Raw genomic sequence first — 20,509 nt, 5'->3', positions numbered from 1 at the left:
ACAGGAATGAAGGAAAAAAAAAAAAAGGGGGGGGAAGAAAGACAAAAAGAATAGAGAGAGAGAGGATGTCTGTGTCTGTGTTTGTGTACATGCCATGAATTGCAATGTTTTCGGTCATTAATCTCCGTTTTGATTCTCTCACTTCAAACTTATTCAATTTTTTTTTTTTTTTCTTTAATATTTTTAGCACCTTGAGTAAAGGCAACAATATGTTTCCACTTCCATACAAAAAATTAATGAGTGAGGGAAAGCAACAGAAAAATATTTAGAATAAAAAATTCCGCCCCTTTATATTTTGTGTAATATCAATCTAGCTTTTAATTGGCTAGATAAGACATTATCCACTACTGTATGCATGTGACTTTTCTTATCAGAAGTATAGTTTTCTTTGAGTCAAACAGAAAGAGAAGACAAAAAAAAAAAACCTCAATAGCAAAGTATTGGATGCAAAAGATTAACATGGGCCGAAGGATCAAAACTTCATTTTTTTAAGCACACCGCCTGACCTTGGAAACCTAATTTCTTCTTTCTCTCACCTCCCTTCCTCCTCCTTTTTCTCTCTCCTGCCTCTCACTCTGTTTCTTTTTACATCATCTTTACCTCCTTCATACTATTATACTAAAGTACTTGTTGTCTCTAGAACCAGCTCAAGTGGAGAGAGAGAAAAAGATAAAAAAAAAAAAAAGTAAAAAAGAGAAAGACGTCTATTAATCTACAATAGCGTATCTGATATGAAGTAAGGTAAACGATGTTGGTATGCAAGGAATGGGGTGGAAAACATATATATATATAGATAGATAGATAGAAAAGAGACCTTAAGCACTATTGTTTACTTGAAATTGAGAAAAAAAGTAAAGATTCGAATAAATACATTAATAAAACTAAAGAAGAATGCTATTGCTAAATCTTTAGGAGCCACAGTTTAGATATGATCACGTGTATAATATACTCTTCAATTTCACAATAAGTATATAAGTTAAGTATGATCTAAATGAAATTGTGGGTTTGTGGATCAAATAAAGTGGAATGTAAAGAAGATTTGATGAGAGATAAAAGTGGGGAAGGGGGAAGAGTGGAGATGCTATGATGCAATGAAAAGGGATTTGTAATCAACTGCTTGTTCCTTATTCCCACGTTCCTTTTATTTGTTATTTTTTTTTTCAAATTGTAGTTGTCTGTTTGATTATAGTTGCTGCAATGTTGATCTCTATAGAGTAAAGGACATTCCGTTGGTCCTAATCATAATACATTCAACAGTAAACAATAGGAATTGAATGCAACTGTTGTGTAGAGATCAGGTGGTGGAGTACACAAATAGTTATGTGGAAGCAAACTATTATCATCTGTAAGCTTTGAGGAATAAGTAATCAAAAAAAAAACACTCCTCAGTTGAGAAAAAAAAAATGGGGTGATGCTCCTATTGTGTTGTGTCAGACCTATGGTGGTTGAAGGACAAACAACATTCAAAATTTAAGTAGTGTGTTCAAAAGAGAGAGAGAGAGAATTATGGAAATGAGGGGAAGCAATAGAATTCAATAGGTCGTTGATAAGCGGATGCTGTGTTCCGATTCATACATATTTTTTTTCGGTTTGTGACAGAAACCAAAATGTGAAAAAAAAAAAAAAAAAATTTTCAGGCAAAATCAAAATGAAAAAAAAAAAAAAAATTTTTTAAATTTTTTTTTTCACATTTCTCCTCATTTGCATTCCCTATATATATATTGACTGCAAAACCCATATCTACATATAAATACCATAACAATTTTCCCACCCATCCATCCATCCATCCATCCATCCATCACATTTTAATCTTCTTACTCTATACACTTTTCTTCTTACCACCTCACATTATATTACAATAAAGTCACACATATATATACAGCACTAACAATGTTTAAAAGATCATTTTCACAACTTTCAAGACAATCTTTCCAAAGAGGTATCGTCAACAAAGCAGTCAAGGCACCAACAACAACAACAGCAACAACAGCACCACCAGCAAATAGTGCCACTGCTGCAACCCAGTCGGCAGCACATGGCAGTAATGGTACATACAAATCATTTGCAGAGTATAGATTGAAAGTGTCTAACCAATCCCCATTGGCTGTTAGATCAAAAACCTTTAACGCTAACTTGAGAACCAAACACGCAGTTGCCTAAAAGGAAAAGTGGAACATTTATTCTTTTTCTTTTTCTTTTGGTTCCTTGTATTAGAACAGATCCATCTACTTGCAACGAAAATTAGACAATTATCATGATTACGAGATTCAGAGTCTAAGCAAAGGGCATATTCCCTAACTTTACCCATTCATTTTTCTTTAGTTCATTTCCATTTTCCGCACATAAATTATAGTGCATTTTGAGGTTTCGCACAGTTTTAAAAAAGCGTACAATTTTATCACGTGTTTTTTTTTTTCTTTTTTGTTTGCTTGTTGTTGTACAAATAAAATTATAGTGTATTACAAAAAATTAAAAAATTAAAAAAATTATATCTGGCATATAATTAAGCAGAGCATTGCTACGACAATTACATATGTATATTCATACATATATATGTTCATACATATACATAGATAAATATATATATAAATGAGGGTTTATCTGATATTACCATCATGTATTTGGTCAAACTCTCTCAACTTAGAGAAGGTGAAGTGTAGCACATTAAAGAAGGGCAAGTTTTTCATTCTTCTCTTTTCTTTCTTACTTACTTACTTTATCTCTTTGTTTGATACTTCTACATTGTTTTGTCCCACATTCTTTATCTTTAAAACACTTTATCCATGTAAACGGAGCGATTGTGGGCATTGTTGCATAAAAGTGAAAAGCAAATAGCTTTCCACTACTCTATACACCCTAAAGCATAAGCATGACACTATCGGCCCGATCTCATTTTCAAATATATATATATATATGTATATATATTAAGGTTTATCTAGGAAACTTAAAAGAAGATGACATTCAAAAACCAAACGCAGGAAGAAAGGGGGGTGACGGAATGGAATAGAATGGAATGGAAGTGGGGAAACAAGTAGGACGGTTAGGATAAAGTGGTGAGAGAAATAGAAGGACGATACAATTGAGATAGGAAAGTTATAGTGGATTGGTAAAGCAATGTAATCATCGCAAATATGTTATACAATAAATTTGCTTCTATAAGAACTGTCACTATACATAAACGATATTAAGCTTTCTTTCGTATACTGTACATCGCATATCTCTCTCTACCTTGCCATCTTTCTGTACCATTCGCCATACCTTTCCTCTTCTCCTCCAAACTCCTTCATCTCCCTTCCCACCGCCAATTTCATTTTTTTTCTAGACGTACCATTCACCGCTACCATCTCCGTCCACAATTCTCCACCCCTCCCCTCTCTCTATAGTTCTCTTTCCTTTTCTTTTTTCCCCCATTTTTTTTTTATCTCCGAAAGTACTTTTTTTTTTTATTTTTTTTTTGAATTTAATTTAATTTAATTTTTTTTTCTCAAACCTTCCAACGCCACTGTTACTGTATGTCACGTGCAATTAGGCGAAAATGTCGCACAAATTTTAAAAATGAAGAAGAAGGAACCAAACTGCAAAATAAAACACGGTATAAACATATACACATTCAATCAATTATTCATTCATTTATTGATTAACACAAGCAGTTACTCTTTGGCTAAGCAAGACGGTACGAATCATTTTTAAACAAAAAAAAACACTTATTGTTAAAGTTACGTTGGATTTGCTTCTCATATTTAAAATTCATTAATCTTTGTTTCCCATTTTTTTTTATTGGTTGGTTTGGAATTTTTGGTTGTTAGATGGAAACAGAGATTATAAAGCCAATTTAAAACTGTGGTTGCAAAGGATAGAAATCACCTAATTATTGGAATTTATCCACTCTAGCCCTGCTTACTTTCTTTTTTCCCCGCCTAACATATGCAACTAAAGACAAAGAACTCAATATAGATTGACAAACTTGAAGCCGTTAACAATTTACTTCATACGTTGTTGACGCTTTTTTATTTTTTTTTTTACATTATTCCTCCGATACATTTATATAGATTGGTCTACCCGGTTGCTTCGCTTACCTATTGATCAATATTTTTATCTTTTTTTTAGTTTCGATTTCTTGAAGGGTTTTTTGCTTTATTACTTTGAAGTTTCCACATTATTACAATTGCTGTTTTCGCTTGTTTGGTTTTCATTTGAAGGTCCAACAACCACACTTATTGAATAACTGTATTTGAAGTAAACTAAGAAGCTATTAATCACTGACTCCACAGTTTGGATTCGATTATTGTCAAATTGAACAGAAGAAACAAAGAAAAAAGAAACAAAGAAACAAAGAAAAAGAAACAAAATGAATGACGAAGCTACATCTTCTGCATTGCTAGAACAATTAGTTTACATCGATAACTATATAAATGGACAGAGCAACACTGATAGTTCTATAGCGACGCCGAATATCGATGTTGATGGACAGTTGAGTTTGGATCTTGCTGCGTTTGCTGACGATTCATTTGTGTTTCCAGATGAAGAAAAACCCAAGAATTTGTTTTTTGACGACGAAGAGGATGAGGAAAACGGAGGAGGAAGAGATGGAGGACTTGATGGAAAAAGAGAAACGAAGGATGCAGGAGGCAAGAAGACTGGAGATGCAAAGAGTTTGAGGAATAAAGATAAGAAACAGTTAAAAAGAGATATCGATCATTTGAGTGGATGGAATGTCTCCGACTTTACGGGGGCAAACACTAATAATAACGGTAGCAATAATAATGGCAATAGCAATAATCATAATACGATACCGATGAACAATGTGGGAAGCAGTAGTATTCACGGGAAAAGCAAGTTTAATGGAAATAGCGATTTTTTCATAAAGCAAGAGCCAGAAATGGAACCATTTGTACAACAACAACAACTACAACAACAGCAACTGCATCTGCAACTACATCTGCAACTGCATCCCCACCTTCAACATTTTCACCATGGTCAACATCCCCAGCTGCAAACACACCTTCTACCTCAATTTCAAGGTGTCGATGATCATGTTCAGCCATCTCTTGCTCTTCCACCAGATAACATCAACAATAACAATATCGAACATGGCTATTCACAAGGAGCTGAAGAAGATGGACATAATATTTTAAATTTGAGAGAGTTGCCAAAATTCCCAGTGCCACCTGGTGCTAAGTCTTCGCTAGTTAGTGCTGGGCTATCACAGAATCAAATCGATTTACTAAGTGCTTTGGTGGCTCAACATCAAGCGAGTATGGGAAAGCGTATCCCACCTCGCGAGCAACAACTTCAGCAACTTCAGCACCAACTTCAACATCAGCAACAACAACAACAACAACAACACGGACCACAAGTGGCAAATATTGATCCTACTTTACAAGGAGAATTTGTGGCAGATACAGCAGCAACGAGTGCAACTGCTGCTATTGCAAATGGCTCATTTTCTCAGCAACAACACCAACAGCAACAACAACAGCAGCAACAGCAGCAGCAACAACACCAACTCCTATCAAACTCTTACATTGCCCCCATAACACCAAACGTGTCTGTTCTGCCGGCAGAAATACCAGCCAACTCAAACAATCAAGTCAATTCCATTTTGCAATTATCGCAGCCCAATGTCTCGCAGTTTCTTCAATCACAGAGTAATTTGCAACAAAGTACAAATCCACGTCCACACAATCATCGCCAAAATAGTCTTGCGCTGATTCCAGATACCATTGTTGCCAATTCAAACATGGGTCATTTATCCAACACGGCACTGGCTTCTCGTCTATCTATTGCTTCGACTAGTTCAAACTTATCTAGTCCCGATGCTGCTGAATTGGATAAAAAGAGGCGAAACACAGCGGCTTCGGCGCGATTCCGGATCAAGAAGAAAATCAAGGAGCAACAAATGGAGAACAAGATTAGTTCGTTGCAAGGGTTGATTGACCAATTGGAGACAAAATTGAATAATTTGGAGATGGAGAATAAGTTGTTGCGTAATTTGATTATTGAAAAGGGAAGTCAAAAGGGTGATGATGAAGTGAAGTTGGTTAAGGAAAAGGCAAAACTGAATCAGTAAAGCAACTTTGGTATCTGTGTGTGTGTGTGTTTGCTTGTAAGTGTACATGCGTCTTTTGTTTTGTTTTGTTTTGTTTTGTGTTGTGTTGTGTGGTTTTGATGTTATATTAGATATGAATTGTTATTGTGCACGCGATCAATGTTGATTTATTTCAATTCTTTTATTAAATCCATCTCTATATCAATGTTTGTATGTGTATATGTAAAATGTTTATAAATATGTTTAAAACAAAGGAAGAAAAGCATCATAAATTGTTTGTAGATGTTGGCGTTTTCAGAATTTTATTCATTCTAGAGCGGAAACATTTCTTTATCTTTCTCAAGTGCTAATTGACCAGTCATCGTTTAGTTGATGTTATGCGTGATGAAAAGTTGGCTTCCAAAGTAAAGTATAGTGAAGTAAAGAGATGGCTGGAGAGGAAGTAGGGGGTGGGGAGGAAGCGGCACTATGTTGAAGTTGATAAATTTGTCCGTCTCTCTCTCTCTCTCTCTCTATTTTGGTAACAGTGCATAATGTAAGGAGGTATTTGCCAATTTTTCTTTTTCTTTCTTTTTCCAATGTAAAAGGGAACTACCATTTCCAAATTAATTTCTGCCAATCTTCTTTCTCTTTCCCTTTCTCTTTCTCTTTATCACTATCAACCTTTATCTTCTTCATGGTCTCTTTCTAAGTTCACTCGTAATATCCTTGTGTTTAGAGATACATTTTACTAGCAATGGCAACATTTGTTTAAAACCACTAGCTATACACTTGTAGTAGTAAAACTACTGAGTACAATAAGAAATTAATAGAGCAAAAGTAGGGGGGCGCAAATAAAAAAGTAGGCCATTTTTGAGTGGTATCGCAAGCTTTAGCGTGTCTATTCCAAGTCTAAAACAATCTCAAGTTCAATGATTTTAGTTTATGTAATTTTTGGGACAGTAAGTGGAATAGCGATGCTGTTGTCGTTGTCGTTGTAGTTGTTGTTGTCGTTGTTGTGCTAAAGTCTTTCAATTATTTTTGTTTTTTATCGTTTGTTTGTTTTGATTTTATTACACAAAAGGGTTGTGAATCTGCGGTGGAAGCGATGGTTGATAACGCGTCTATCTTGATTGCCAACATATGATATGGTTATTTGGTGAACATTACTTTCAAAATACAAAAATAAACTGGACAAAAAGGTGAAACAAATACAAGTGAAAGCTAGTGTATATATATATATAGCCTCCAAAAGTGTGGGCCAACAAGTTAACTAGTGATGAAAATGTTGGTGTGTGTGTGTGTGTTGGTGCATGTTTTCATCTTTCTTTTCTTTCTTCTCTATCTTCTTTGTTCTAGTTGTAATTTGTTTATTCAGTAACTAATATCAATGCTTAGTTCTATGTTAAAATAGAAAACTTCTCTTTATTTAACAAATGATTGCTTCGTGGAAATCCGAGGGGGTAGAAAAGAATTGTGTGGAGAGTGGGAGAAGGCGGGGGGGTGAAGTTGGGAGTAGTGGTGGTACATAATCAAAGTCAATTGCATATACATTCTCAAAAGAGTTATAGAGGAAGAAAACATAATAACAACCACCTACTGTTTTCCTTTTTTTTTTCTTTTCTTTTTTTGGTTTTGTCCATATCCAAGATTAAAATTAAAAAAATATGGTGTTTAAAGTGTGAAAAAACCTTGGTTATTGAGAGGTTGGTAGTATATGTCAGTCTTTGTTGGTTGAATAAAAGATAATGAAATGTTGATGAAAAAAAAAATATTGCATTTTGTATTCTTATTGTTTCCATGTCATTAGCATACTTTTTACAAGACAGTTGTTAACTAATCTGTTGAAAAAAATGTACTTGTGAAGCATTAAATTTGGGGGAAAAATGCATATCTTGAGCTTGATTAGTAGACTATTTCCATCCCTCTTTTTTTTTTGTTTCTTTTCTTTCTCTAGACAGTTCTATTGTTTTAGTTATTTGTAAAGGTCTTACTCCATTTGGTACGAGAGTTGTATCATGCTTAAAAAAAATAAATGTTTTTATTGAAAGTTTTGCAGTAGAGATTGTTGAAGTACCATTTTCTTTCTTTTTGTTTTAATTCTCCAAAATTTCTATAGTAGGTTATCCTCAACGGAAGCAGTATAGATGTAAATGTAGTTGTAGTTATAATTGTAGATGTAAATACAGTTTTGTTCTTCCCCTTTCTTTTTTTTTTACCTTGCCTTCTCGTTCCCTCTCTTTTCTTTTCCGACCCCCTCATCCTCCTCTTCCCCTTCCCCCCTCCGCAACACCCCCAACTACTTCTCTTTCCACAATTTTTTACAACTCCGCAATAATTACCGGTCTCGCTGAGATTGATGGGGTTAAAAAAAATTTAATTGGTATATACACCCCCCCCTTTACACTCAGGGAGACCTTGGAAGGGGAAGAGAAACAAAAAGAAAAAAAGAACATTCTCTATTATTTTTCTCTGTTCAATAGAATACTAGCTTCTGCCATGTAAAGTGGAATATGATATATCTGTTAAGTTCCTTTCTCTTTTTTTCAATTTTCGTCAAAAGTTGTTTGAACGACTACTCTTCTATTCAAAGTAGTACTGAAACTAATCATTAAGTGGTATAAGTAGGCTGTGGTTGTAGTTTTTTTGTAGTTGTAAGTAGGGGTAATTTCCATACGTGATGGGCGGCAGCGTTGTTTGGAAACATCACACTACCCCCCTTTTTATTTTTTTTTTTATCATTTCACTGCTTAATGTATCAGTAAGTCCTTTTAATCAAACAACAACAACTGGAAATGATTATGTCTTTAGACCATTAACCATACATTTTACTAAACAAAGTGGTTTGTTTTCACAGCCTTGTATATATATATACATATCTTCCTTTATTCAAGTAATTTGTACACATATATCACACACTTTGAAACTACCCCAAATAAAAAATTAATTTTTGTATATGGATTAAAAAATAAAAAATAAAAAATAAAATAATCCAGAACAGAAACAGAGCAGATTCCATCACCCGTAAAACCCAAACAATTTCCAAAAAAAAACAAAAACAAAAAAAATAAAAAACAAAAAAAAGAAAACAAAATTATATGGTTACCAACAACAACTGCCCCTTTTTACAAGTTCTAATATTCCACTCCATCTCTACATCCTACCCACTTTCCACAAACACACCTTCCCATCCTCATCTCTAGTCACTCAGCTTCAGCACAGATATGGTGGCTACAAGAAGATCATCTACTCAGCATGTAGATGTTGAACTAAGTCTCAACGGGAAAGAAGCCAAAAAAGTGATCCCCATTGCAGAACAGCGAAAATCGTCTCTTAGAGAATATAGCAGCGAAAATGACGATAACGAAGAACCACCTAAACCTGTGAAGAAGGAAACAAGAGGAAGAAAAAGAAAAACTATTACTACACACTTTGCAGTAACAGGAGAATCCAATGCACCTAAAAAGAAGACCACTACCACAAAAAATGGCGCTGCTTTAGGCGGTCATTCTATCGAAAATGTTGTTGACTCGTCAAAATTTTCACAACCCCCTGTCGACACAATAAAAAAAGTTGAAACTAGGGGGCGGAAAAGGAAAAACCCAGAGTCAAATCCCAACACCACCACAACAACCACCACAACACCTAGAACAACTACAACTACAACAACAACAACAACACCTAGAGCAGCAAGCACATCAAAGACAACAGCATCCAAAACAACAAGCACATCAGCAAGAGGAGTAAACACGAGACGCAAGTCTGCCATTGCCTCGGCCCTGAATGACAACAATGCCAGTGCTGGTGTTGGTCGCAGTTCCAGAAAAACCGCCATCTCAACGAATAAAGGAGACACTAGCCTGGGAGTAGCTGCATCTGCAACACAAGACACATTAGGACCTATTTCATCACCTGCAATTACTGGGAGTAACATTCTTGCCGGCATCAATGTCAACAAACACAATATCAACCACTTGTTGACAAAAGACTCGCCTCCACCACTCGGTGGCTTATACGGACGCCATCCTGGTGGAGTAGGCGGTATTGGTGGCCCTACAGTTGCCGTTACTAGCGGCGCTCACAATAGCTACGAAAGGAGTACATCACCAGCAATGGCCAGTTATCAACAGCAACAACAACAGCAACAACTTTATCAGCAACAGCAACATCTCCAACACACTCAACCAAACTTTTTTCACCAGCAACAACAACAATCACAAATCCACTACCAACATCATTTACAACAACCCCAGCAGTTTCACCCAGCTGGTACACAATTGCCACCGCCACCCATCACTACTACTCGCTCACAAACCAATGTGGCATCCCAACAACCTGGAGGACGTATTCCAATAACATCCATCATTTCACAAAAGATAGATGCCCTGGATATCCCATTGATGATGATGGAAGAAGATGACACTGGTCCAGAAGACAAAAAGACAAAGAGAAGGTATCGCGTTGATAAGGATAATATCAAAATCAACAAGAGAATCATGTCTCAAGATACAGAGGATGTGATTAAAATGTTTAAAAAATTTGATGACGAAATATTGACCAACCCAGAAGCAAGGCAACGTTTATTATCGTTAGGGTTTGAAACGAGGAAAAGGTACATCACTACATTCAAACATTTTATCAGATTCTGTTGCAGAAAGAAATTGGACAACTTTTTTGTCACGGGTGAATTGATGAAGGAATTTTACCAAGAACAATTTGCCAACAGTACCTCATCGAAACCAGTGATTAGATTAAGAAAAATGGACCCAGCATTTTCCAAATTGCAAGAAATCAACTTTTTGGTTTACCATTTAGAAAATAAAGAGATTCCAAACAGGCATATTGCTTTGGAGTATTTGGTGTACAAAGAAATTGGCAAGGATAGTCCTCCTTCATCTCATTCGTCGGTTGAAGAAACTTCTTCAAGCGAGACAAATTCAAAAAAGAAAAGAAGAATGGTGAAGAAAATATATAAAGCACAACAACTCTCTGGTGTTGCGCAAAATGGAGGAGACGAGAAGCAGCCTACTGAAGCAAGCGATATAGATGAGGGTTTGCAGAGTCAGGACCGTGCAGCAGCTATTGGGGCTCCAGTTCCAGATAGCAATAATCAATTCCAACAGAACCCACCTTTTGCCTCAAGTCCATTGTACCAACAGCAACCAATACAATATGGTCAACATTTGCAAACATATTCTCAACAAGCAGTTGCAAATCTACCCCATCACGAACAACTGCTGCAACAACTGCAACAACTGCAACAACAACAACAACAACCGGTGCTGCTGTTGCTGCTGCTGCTGCTGCAACTTCCACATCAATCGCCGCTGCTTCAAGAGCCACCCATTTATACTAAAAAAATAACCAAGAAGAATGTTGAAGAGATTCGTAAATCTTTTGCCGAGCTTCGTCAGGAAATTCGATACGCTTTACAAAAAACAGTTGCAGTTGATCCCGCATTTGTCCTGAGCTTATCTGATCGCATCAATGGCTCACTTGACCGATTTGAGCTTGAATTGAACGGACCACCACCAGCTAGACAACAGCAACTGGAACTGGGTGTCCCAATTTATGACTTGAACCATGAAATATACACTGTATTTGAGATTGTTGAAGAATGGTACAAGATTGATCCACCTATAGCACAAAGAATCCAACAGTTTGGCGAAGATTGGATAAGGGACGAGATTGATCACAACACATTCACTGAAAGACGCTCGATCGTTGAGTTTGTTGAGAAGATGGCCAAAGAGTGCAATGTGGATATCTACGTGATTGCTAATGATTGCGATCGATATATCCGTGATAAATCAATTTTGGATGAGTTTATCAGTGAGATTGAATTGGATTACGATGATTTGTACAAGAGAATAATGAGATATAGACAAAGAAGAAGCTAAGTGGAGGCGAAGAAAGAGGATTTGGCGGTGGTATTTGATTTGTATTGTTTTCTTATTAACGAGAGTGTAACTAGAAGAAGATGTGAGTGTGACGGTTTATTAAAGACCGCTATGATTATAAAGATTGCGAAGAAAATTAATGGTGTTGGACAATCATGCCAAAGCTTTTTTTTTGGATGAACATGTTACGAACATTTTGTAAAGATATTGTGAGGTTTTCAGTTTGTATTCAGTTGACGTCGATTTTGACTTGAATGATGTATAAGTATTTGTTATTTGTTATTTGTTATTTGTTATTTTAATTTTGTTTAGTTTATTACTGTTTTATGTTGAATGAATAATTAGACACTCGAGACAAAAAATCAACTATTTTCATTTCTATTTTTTTCTCTATTTTTTTTTTTCTTCATTTCAGCTATACACTCAATGGTTGTGACTATCTCCATCCTGAATGGTTGATAATGAGTGCTATTTCAGTTTTGCTATATCAAAAGAGCACCTTGCTAATATTACTCACAATGAAAATTGTTTGGTTTTTTTTTTTTTGAATACCCTGGCAAGGGGTTGTTTCTACAAGCAAAAGAAAAAGTTGTTTGCACAGAATATTCATTTTGATAAAAATACAACAGGGAACTTAATAGTTATGTTCTATTGAATGTATGTTTAAAGAAGCAGTACCATGCATCGATTGCATTAACCTGTTAATAATGGAGCAACGGCAAAGCAAAACAATACCGTACATTACAAAATTATCAAAGACAGTAAAGAAGGAAAGCAAAAGAGAAGAGAAGAAACGGAAAGAATAGAAAAGGTTTCAAATAATCTTACGATTTCTAAATATTAAGATACTTTGACCCATAGAGTTTTGCAATCAACTGTTCAGAGCGGCACAGTCAAAATTTATCAGGCGGTTTTATTATTATTATTATTATTATTATTATTATCATTATTATTATTATTATTATTATTATTATTATCATTATCATTATTGTTGTTGTTGTTGTTGTTGTTGGTTAAAGGTTCTTCCTCGCCATTTGTTAAATTTGTGCTGTGGAGCGCAAGAAGTGGCACAAAAACACTGAATTTTTTTGGTAATCCGTAATGTCGTACAATAAGCCAATGTGCATAGAAGCTTGATACAAAATCATTTTTCAATTTTAAGGATGCAAAAACCGAAAAGAACAAAAAAATTTGATAGAATCCACACGTTATTTGTGGAGAAGTACCGGTAGATAGTTCAACACCGTTTTTCTTTTTTTGTTAGAATTCATATATATTAGAAAACAGATTAAAACACATTGACAAGGTAAAAGTTACCTTCAATCACCTATAATATCCAAATTAATAACGATGTTAGTTGTTGTGAAGCTAGCGCAACTGCTTTATATTAAACAGTAGGACTGATTGGTCTTTGAATTTTTTTTTTTTTGCTTTTCTATTTCTACAACTAAAACATATAATGGTAAAAAAAACTTGGTGAATAACAAAGAAGTGACAGCAAATGACAAGAACTATCATTAGAAAATATTTCTTCTTTTTCCCTGCTGTTATTTTTGTTGTTACTGAGACCCTTATTTTTTGAATTATAATTGTTTACATAGTTAACAAATAACTTTATGGGACGATTATACTGCTTCCAGATTATCTTTCCAAGCCAATATGGTTGTTGTTCTCTGATAACTTATTATTCTTCTATGCTTTAAACTTGTCAAAACTTCCTTTACCCCACTTCCAAAATTGAACCGAAAAAGTGGTGGAACAAAAAAAGTATTAAATTATGTATGTTTTAAAGCCGTATTCTATATATAAAAAAAAAAGTAGAAAATAAAAGAAAAGAAAACATTATATCAGATTTGTGTTTCAGAACCAATATTGGATAAGTGCATAAGCATTATTTTTTTTCAGCTTTTCTATAGTTCAAATTTGACATTGAAAGTCAAAAGTTATGGGGTAATTTCCCCATCTCTTCTTTGTTCCATAATTATTTTTAGCACTGAACTTCATTCTTTCTCCATTCATAGTGTCTTTATCTGGGCCCTGTTTATGTCTCTTGATATATACATATATATATTATCTAAAGTCCCCTTGTTTTTCTTATCTATATCTAATCCCATTATATATATTTCACCAAAAGTCGTCTTTACTATTCACTTGCCCTTTTTTTTCAACTCTTTTTTTCCTTTTTCTTTGTTTATTCCTTTTTATCAATTTTCTTTACTCTCCTTTTCTTTTGGTTTTTGTTTTTTTCTTTCTTTTGTTTCTTCTGTGTCTACTTGTTTTCAAATAAATCAAAAATTAAAACAAGTTGCAATGGTGGAGAGTTCAGCAGAATCAATTCTCACTTTCAAAGAAGCTGTTGTTGAAGAACACAACAAGCATATTATTCATGCTCCCACATTTACATCACATGCAATAAAGCACTATTTAAAAACACGAATTTCCTCGTTGTGGGTTAGTTGGGATGAATTGAAGCAATATAGCTGGAACGAGATTCTTAACCCCTTTCAGCCATTAACAGAGATGAACTTGCACCAATGGAATTATTTTCTTATGGCCTTTTGGTGTTGGACCATGGATGCTTTTGACTTTTTTGTCACTAGTTTGAATGTGAGACATATGGCTGAAACTTTTGGTGTTTCCACAAAGGATATGACCTGGGGTATTACCTTGGTTTTAATGTTTCGTACTGTCGGTGCCGTTATATTTGGTTTTATTGGTGATCAGTTTGGTAGGAAATGGCCATATATTGTCAATTTGTGCTTGCTTATTATTTTGCAAATTGGCACTGGGTTTGTCAAGACATATGCGCAATTTTTGGGGATTAGAGCCTTGTTCGGTGTAGCAATGGGTGGTATCTTTGGTATTTGTGCCGCTGAAGCATTGGGTGATGCTCCCAAAAAGGCAAGGGGTGTGTTATCGGGTATTTTTCAAGAAGGTTATGCATTTGGATACTTGTTGGCGGTTTGTTTCCAACGAGCATTTGAGCAAACCAAAAATACATGGAACAATATGTTCTTTTTCTCGGCTGGTGTTTCTGTGATTTTTGTTATTTGGAGATTTTGTTTTCCAGAAACCGATAATTACCAACGACAAAGGGCTAGGTTTGACCGTGGAGCTGAACAAAAACACTCCAAGATTGCTGAATTCAAGAGTGAAGCTAAAAATGCTTTAAAGACATATTGGTTGATTATCATTTACATGATTTTGATGATGTCTGGGTTCAATTTTTCGTCTCATGGCTCGCAAGACTTGTATCCAACAGTTATGACTGAAGAGTACAGTTATGGACACGATAGAACCACTGTTGTTAACGTTTGTGCCAACTTGGGTGCTATTGTTGGTGGAATGATTCTTTCGCATCTTTCCACGTATATTGGTAGAAGAACTGCAATTTTGTGTGGCAATGTGATTGCTGGTGCATTCATTTATCCATGGGCTTTTAAGCCAATGTGGATAACTGCGTTTTTTATGCAATTTGGTATTCAAGGGTCATGGGCTGTTGTTCCAATCCATTTATCGGAATTGTCTCCACCACAATACAAGGCATTCATTGGTGGTGTTGCTTATCAATTGGGTAATTTGGTTAGTTCTGCAAGTTCCACCATTGAAGCAACTATCAACGAAACTTTGGATGATTATGGCAAGACAATGGCTATCTTTATTGGTGCTGTGTTGATATATATGATCTGTATCATTCTTATTGGTCCTGAGAATAGAGGTGCTGATTTAGGAGTAGAAAGGGATGACGAGTTTAGCATCTATGATGTCGATGACGAGGGAGATTATCAAGGGGATGAGGAACATTTCAAGCATCTTGATGAGCTTGCTGCTGTTAAATACGAGGAAAAGAAAGACGATGATTTGGAAATTAAGGGTTGATGAACAATTCTGCCAATATGAGACTAAACCCCCCCCCCTCCACCCATATGATTGAATGTCGGGCAAAAAGACATGAAAAAACGTTTATGATTTTTCATTCATTGCGTTTCTGCCCTTGTGTGTTTGTTGGTTTAAATCAAGACTAAGATTCCAAAAATCAATCAATCAAAAGATAAACATGAAAAAAAAAAGTGTATAGATATTTTTGAAATAAAAAATCAATTCAGTTTAGTGATTGAAGTAAGCTTGTATTATAATAGCCTTTTGGTAACTATGGTTTTTTTTCTTACTTTTTGAAATAAAATTTCCTTTATTATGTTTTTTGGTCCTTGTCCTTTTCTCAAGTATATATTTTTCTTTTAATTCATTGTTTATACTTTTTGCGAAATTTAACTATGATTAAGGTTGGGGAAACGAAGTGTTTTTATATGTTGATAAATATACGTAGGTGTGTATATCACGTGAATGAATATAAAAATCCACGACAAAGAGAGACAAACAAGCTACAACAGCAACAACAACAGCTACAACAGCAACAACAGCTACAATAGCAAAATCTTCATCATCATTATAGATTACAAATGCTAAATAGATAGAAGCTATAAGTAAACCAAAAAAAATAACTGTACACCATTACCAGTCCTCTAAGTTGGTTGCAACACACATTTGTAAAAATTTCTTCACCGCTATAGCAAGTATAAGAGTTGCTAAAATTGTTAAAATTGATTGTGAGTGTACCGACATTATACTGAATGGACTCTCTCTCTTTTTTTTCCTCTTCTTCTTCTTTGATTCTATTGAAAACAAAAATCAGGCTAACCTTTGTCTTTTTGTTTTTGTTTCTTCAAGACATTTGTTCATGTTGTCTGTTGTGTTGCTGCTTTTATGCTGATTTAGCAGAAATTGACCACATAGACTCCGCTTAGTGTTGAATTTACCAAGATTGGTCTATCTCTACCGAGTGGTCCATGAATTTTCAAAATTTAATCTTTATGCTTGTTAATATAAAACTTTTGACTCTTTGCGTTGTAAAAATACACTAGTCGTCTTCTTGCATCAACGTTGTATTTGCTTGCCTTGCCCTTACCCTTACCACTTGCCCCTTACCCCTCCCCTTTTCTTCCTCTAGTCTGCCACCAACACTCGATAATTCGTAATTAGCAGGCTTTGGTACTCGGTGCTTTGCTTCGTATCCTTTTTATTTTCTGTTTAGTAGTTTCTCTTTTGTACGTTTTCTCCACTTCCTCCCTTGCGCCCCCTTTCCTCCCCCCCGCCCCGCTCTTCATAAGAAGTAATTTGCGGAGTCACTGTGAGGTGAAAGTTGTTAATGCAATGGCTCTTTTTTGTACATAATGTCTTGAAATTCAACGTATATACGTCACTAATCTTGCTTTTCAATATTTGTAACATTTACTTGTTTGTGCTTTTCCACCAAACTACTAATATTTACTCAATACCTGATATGCTTGAAGCTCGCAACTTTTTCGTAACTGCATATTCCGATTCAAAGAACGTTTTTCAGAATAGCTCTACTATATTTTGGTGCACATAATTACCTTTCTGATATTGGTCTACTCTCTGTAAAGTATGCACTGTATATTTTGGTCTTTGCAAAAGACATATACACAATAACACAAATCATATACAAGAGAAGAAAGAGTTGAGAAATTTAGGGGGGTGGGGCAAGGCGAAGAGCTAAACTACAACTGTTTTTAGAAGTTACCAAAACTCTTTTCACTTAGCAATAGAGACCATAATTCAAGAGTGTTTTCAAAAAAGAAACTTCATTTCAGCCTTCAGCTATTTTTTTTGTCTTCTCTTTGGGTTTTGACTTATTGGTTAAAAGTATAGTTTCTAATTTGCTGGCAACATAATCTTGAACTGTTACCCACAAAATCTATCGAAAAAGTTTTCATCACTCTAAATAAATTTTTAACAAATCTTAAACAAACATTCAATGATTTGTTTATTTTAAAACTATTCAAGAAAACACAAAAAAATGTAGCATAATATATTTAGCTATGGCTCATACATCTCTGAAAATCATTACATAACAAAACCAACGGCAGCAAGGGCAAGTGCGAGGACTGAAGCATATCCACCATAGGTGGCACCAACACCTTCGATACTTGTAGCCAGTGCGGTACCTGTCTTACTACTGGTTTTTGATGTGGAAGAGGATTTGGTGGTACTACTTGCTCCTCCACGAGGACTAGTAGTGGTTGTAGTCTTGGAACCACCATTATTGCCACCTCCAACAGTTCCACCATTGTTACCTGAACCACCTGTACCTCCTGTGCCGCCAGTGTTACCTGTGCCGCCGGTACCTCCTGTGCCGCCAGTGTTACCTGTGCCACCAGTACCTCCTGTATTACCTGTGCCGCCAGTACCATCGTCACCACCACCTCCAGTTCCGTCATCACCACCACCTCCAGTTCCGTCATCACCACCTCCTCCAGTACCATCGTCACCACCACCGCCAGTACCATCATCACCACCTCCTCCAGTACCATCATCTCCACCTCCTCCAGTACCATCGTCACCACCACCGCCAGTACCATCATCACCACCTCCTCCAGTACCATCATCTCCACCACCTCCAGTTCCGTCATCACCACCACCACCAGTTCCATCGTCACCACCACCGCCAGTTCCGTCATCTCCTCCACCGCCAGTACCATCATCACCACCTCCACCAGTGCCATCGTCACCACCTCCACCTGTACCATCATCACCACCTCCTCCAGTGCCATCGTCACCACCTCCACCAGTACCATCATCACCACCACCACCTGTACCATCGTCACCACCACCACCTGTACCATCGTCACCACCACCACCTGTACCATCGTCACCACCACCAGTTCCGTCATCTCCACCACCGCCAGTACCGTCATCTCCACCACCACCAGTACCATCATCTCCACCACCTCCAGTACCATCGTCACCACCTCCTCCAGTTCCGTCATCACCACCTCCTCCAGTTCCGTCATCACCACCTCCTCCAGTACCATCGTCACCACCACCACCAGTTCCGTCATCTCCACCACCTCCAGTTCCATCGTCACCACCACCGCCAGTTCCGTCATCTCCACCACCACCTGTACCATCGTCACCACCACCACCTGTACCATCGTCACCACCACCACCTGTACCATCGTCACCACCACCACCAGTGCCATCGTCACCACCACCAGTTCCGTCATCTCCACCACCGCCAGTACCGTCATCTCCACCACCACCAGTACCATCATCTCCACCACCTCCAGTACCATCGTCACCACCTCCTCCAGTTCCGTCATCACCACCTCCTCCAGTTCCGTCATCACCACCTCCTCCAGTACCATCGTCACCACCACCACCAGTTCCGTCATCTCCACCACCTCCAGTTCCATCGTCACCACCACCGCCAGTTCCGTCATCTCCACCACCACCTGTACCATCGTCACCACCACCACCTGTACCATCGTCACCACCACCACCTGTGCCATCGTCACCTCCACCACCTGTACCATCATCAATAGTATCATCTCCTTCATCTATAAATTCATCAGTGGTACCATCTCCTTCTGCTGGTGGTGTTGTACCATCTCCTTCTGCACGTTTTCTAATTTGACGTTTGGCAAATCTTGCGCCTATTTTCATCTTTGATGCAAAACTGTCAATAGTGTCTCTCTTAAAACCGTAGTGATTTTGTTTGGTGTTCTTGACGTATTCAAATAAGTTTTGTTTATCCAACAACAAAGTACCGTCTTGTTCAAATTCAACAATGAGTGGGCCAGAACCTACTGCGATGTTGAGAACCTCGCCCAAGGAGCTGCCATGTGCTTTGTTTTCGTGAGTCAAGCTCTTTTCAACCAACAATGTTTTCTTTTTGTCGTCAAATTGTAGTCTTTGTGCTTCAGTACTCAAGTAGAAACCGTGCACACCTCTACCGGTGTGAGCAACGTAGACATTTTGGCCATTTATGTCTTTATCGTCTGAAATTGCATACAATTCAATGTCTCTCACTGCCGCCAACGCTGTTGACGACAAAGAAAGTGCAATTGCAAGTAAGAACGGCTTCATAATCTTCTTATTCTAGCTTTTTTTTTGTAAATCACAAGTCTTTCTAATGTTTTTTGTTTTCTCTTTTTTTATGTATTCTTTTCTTTTCTTTTGTTTTGGTTTTTTATTTCTTTTATTATTTATATATGGTTTATACTTTCTTTTCTATTTATTTTTTTGAAATAACTTGTTGTTTGGTTGTAAGTTTTTAATTATAGTGAAGATCAGCTTGTTTCTATAGAAGAAGAAGATTCAAAATAAAAATAAAAAAAACAAAAAGAGGAGAGGGTATAAAATGTTGTTTGAGTTTCTTTTCGAAAAAAAAGGAAGGATTGTTGTGATATTTATAGACAAAAAATTTGCAACAGAAATAGTTGGTGGGGGGAGTCTATAATTATTAGTGTTATTGTTGTTGTTGTTGTTGTTGTTGTTGCTTACGCATTAAAATTGTTATTCACAGACTCTTCTACTATATTAGTCCTCCTCTATTGATTTATTTACCACCATTTTATGTATATGTGTGTTTGGCGATAATGTTCCACAGTATATTGTAAGGGGTGGTGGGTAGAGAAATAAGGGAAAAAGGGGGGCGGGGATATATTTGTGTGTGTGTGTGTGTGTGTCTGTGTGTTTAGAAAATGTTCGATATGGTTTG

General features: G+C 36.5%; 5 protein-coding genes across 5 annotated transcripts; 4 read left to right on the top strand and 1 right to left on the bottom strand. All coding sequences in view use genetic code 12, as the record gives it.

Moving 5' to 3' along the window:
- Positions 1-1,890: 1,890 nt before the first annotated feature.
- Positions 1,891-2,160, top strand: PVL30_004150 (uncharacterized protein; the record flags this gene model as incomplete). Its single annotated transcript, XM_061119527.1, has 1 exon — positions 1,891-2,160. One exon carries the CDS (start codon positions 1,891-1,893, stop codon positions 2,158-2,160), a length of 270 nt encoding a protein of 89 aa, XP_060975510.1.
- Positions 2,161-4,348: 2,188 nt separating this feature from the next.
- On the top strand, positions 4,349-6,070 carry PVL30_004149 (uncharacterized protein; the record flags this gene model as incomplete). Its single annotated transcript, XM_001524411.2, has 1 exon — positions 4,349-6,070. The coding sequence occupies one exon, from the start codon at positions 4,349-4,351 to the stop codon at positions 6,068-6,070; it is 1,722 nt and encodes a 573-aa protein (XP_001524461.2).
- A 3,182-nt stretch (positions 6,071-9,252) lies between these two features.
- Positions 9,253-11,928, top strand: PVL30_004148 (uncharacterized protein; the record flags this gene model as incomplete). The annotated part of the gene is made up of 1 exon (XM_001524410.1): positions 9,253-11,928. The coding sequence occupies one exon, from the start codon at positions 9,253-9,255 to the stop codon at positions 11,926-11,928; it is 2,676 nt and encodes an 891-aa protein (XP_001524460.2).
- A 2,310-nt stretch (positions 11,929-14,238) lies between these two features.
- Positions 14,239-15,807, top strand: PVL30_004147 (uncharacterized protein; the record flags this gene model as incomplete). Its single annotated transcript, XM_001524408.2, has 1 exon — positions 14,239-15,807. The coding sequence occupies one exon, from the start codon at positions 14,239-14,241 to the stop codon at positions 15,805-15,807; it is 1,569 nt and encodes a 522-aa protein (XP_001524458.2).
- A 2,046-nt stretch (positions 15,808-17,853) lies between these two features.
- Positions 17,854-19,875, bottom strand: PVL30_004146 (uncharacterized protein; the record flags this gene model as incomplete). The annotated part of the gene is made up of 1 exon (XM_001524407.2): positions 17,854-19,875. One exon carries the CDS (start codon positions 19,873-19,875, stop codon positions 17,854-17,856), a length of 2,022 nt encoding a protein of 673 aa, XP_001524457.2.
- Positions 19,876-20,509: the final 634 nt, after the last annotated feature.

This window comes from Lodderomyces elongisporus, chromosome 5 (assembly GCF_030384665.1).
Source record: "Lodderomyces elongisporus chromosome 5, complete sequence".
Lineage (NCBI taxonomy): Eukaryota > Fungi > Ascomycota > Pichiomycetes > Serinales > Debaryomycetaceae > Lodderomyces > Lodderomyces elongisporus.
Note: the sequence above shows the minus strand (reverse complement) of the source record. Positions and strands in the feature narration are given on the sequence as shown.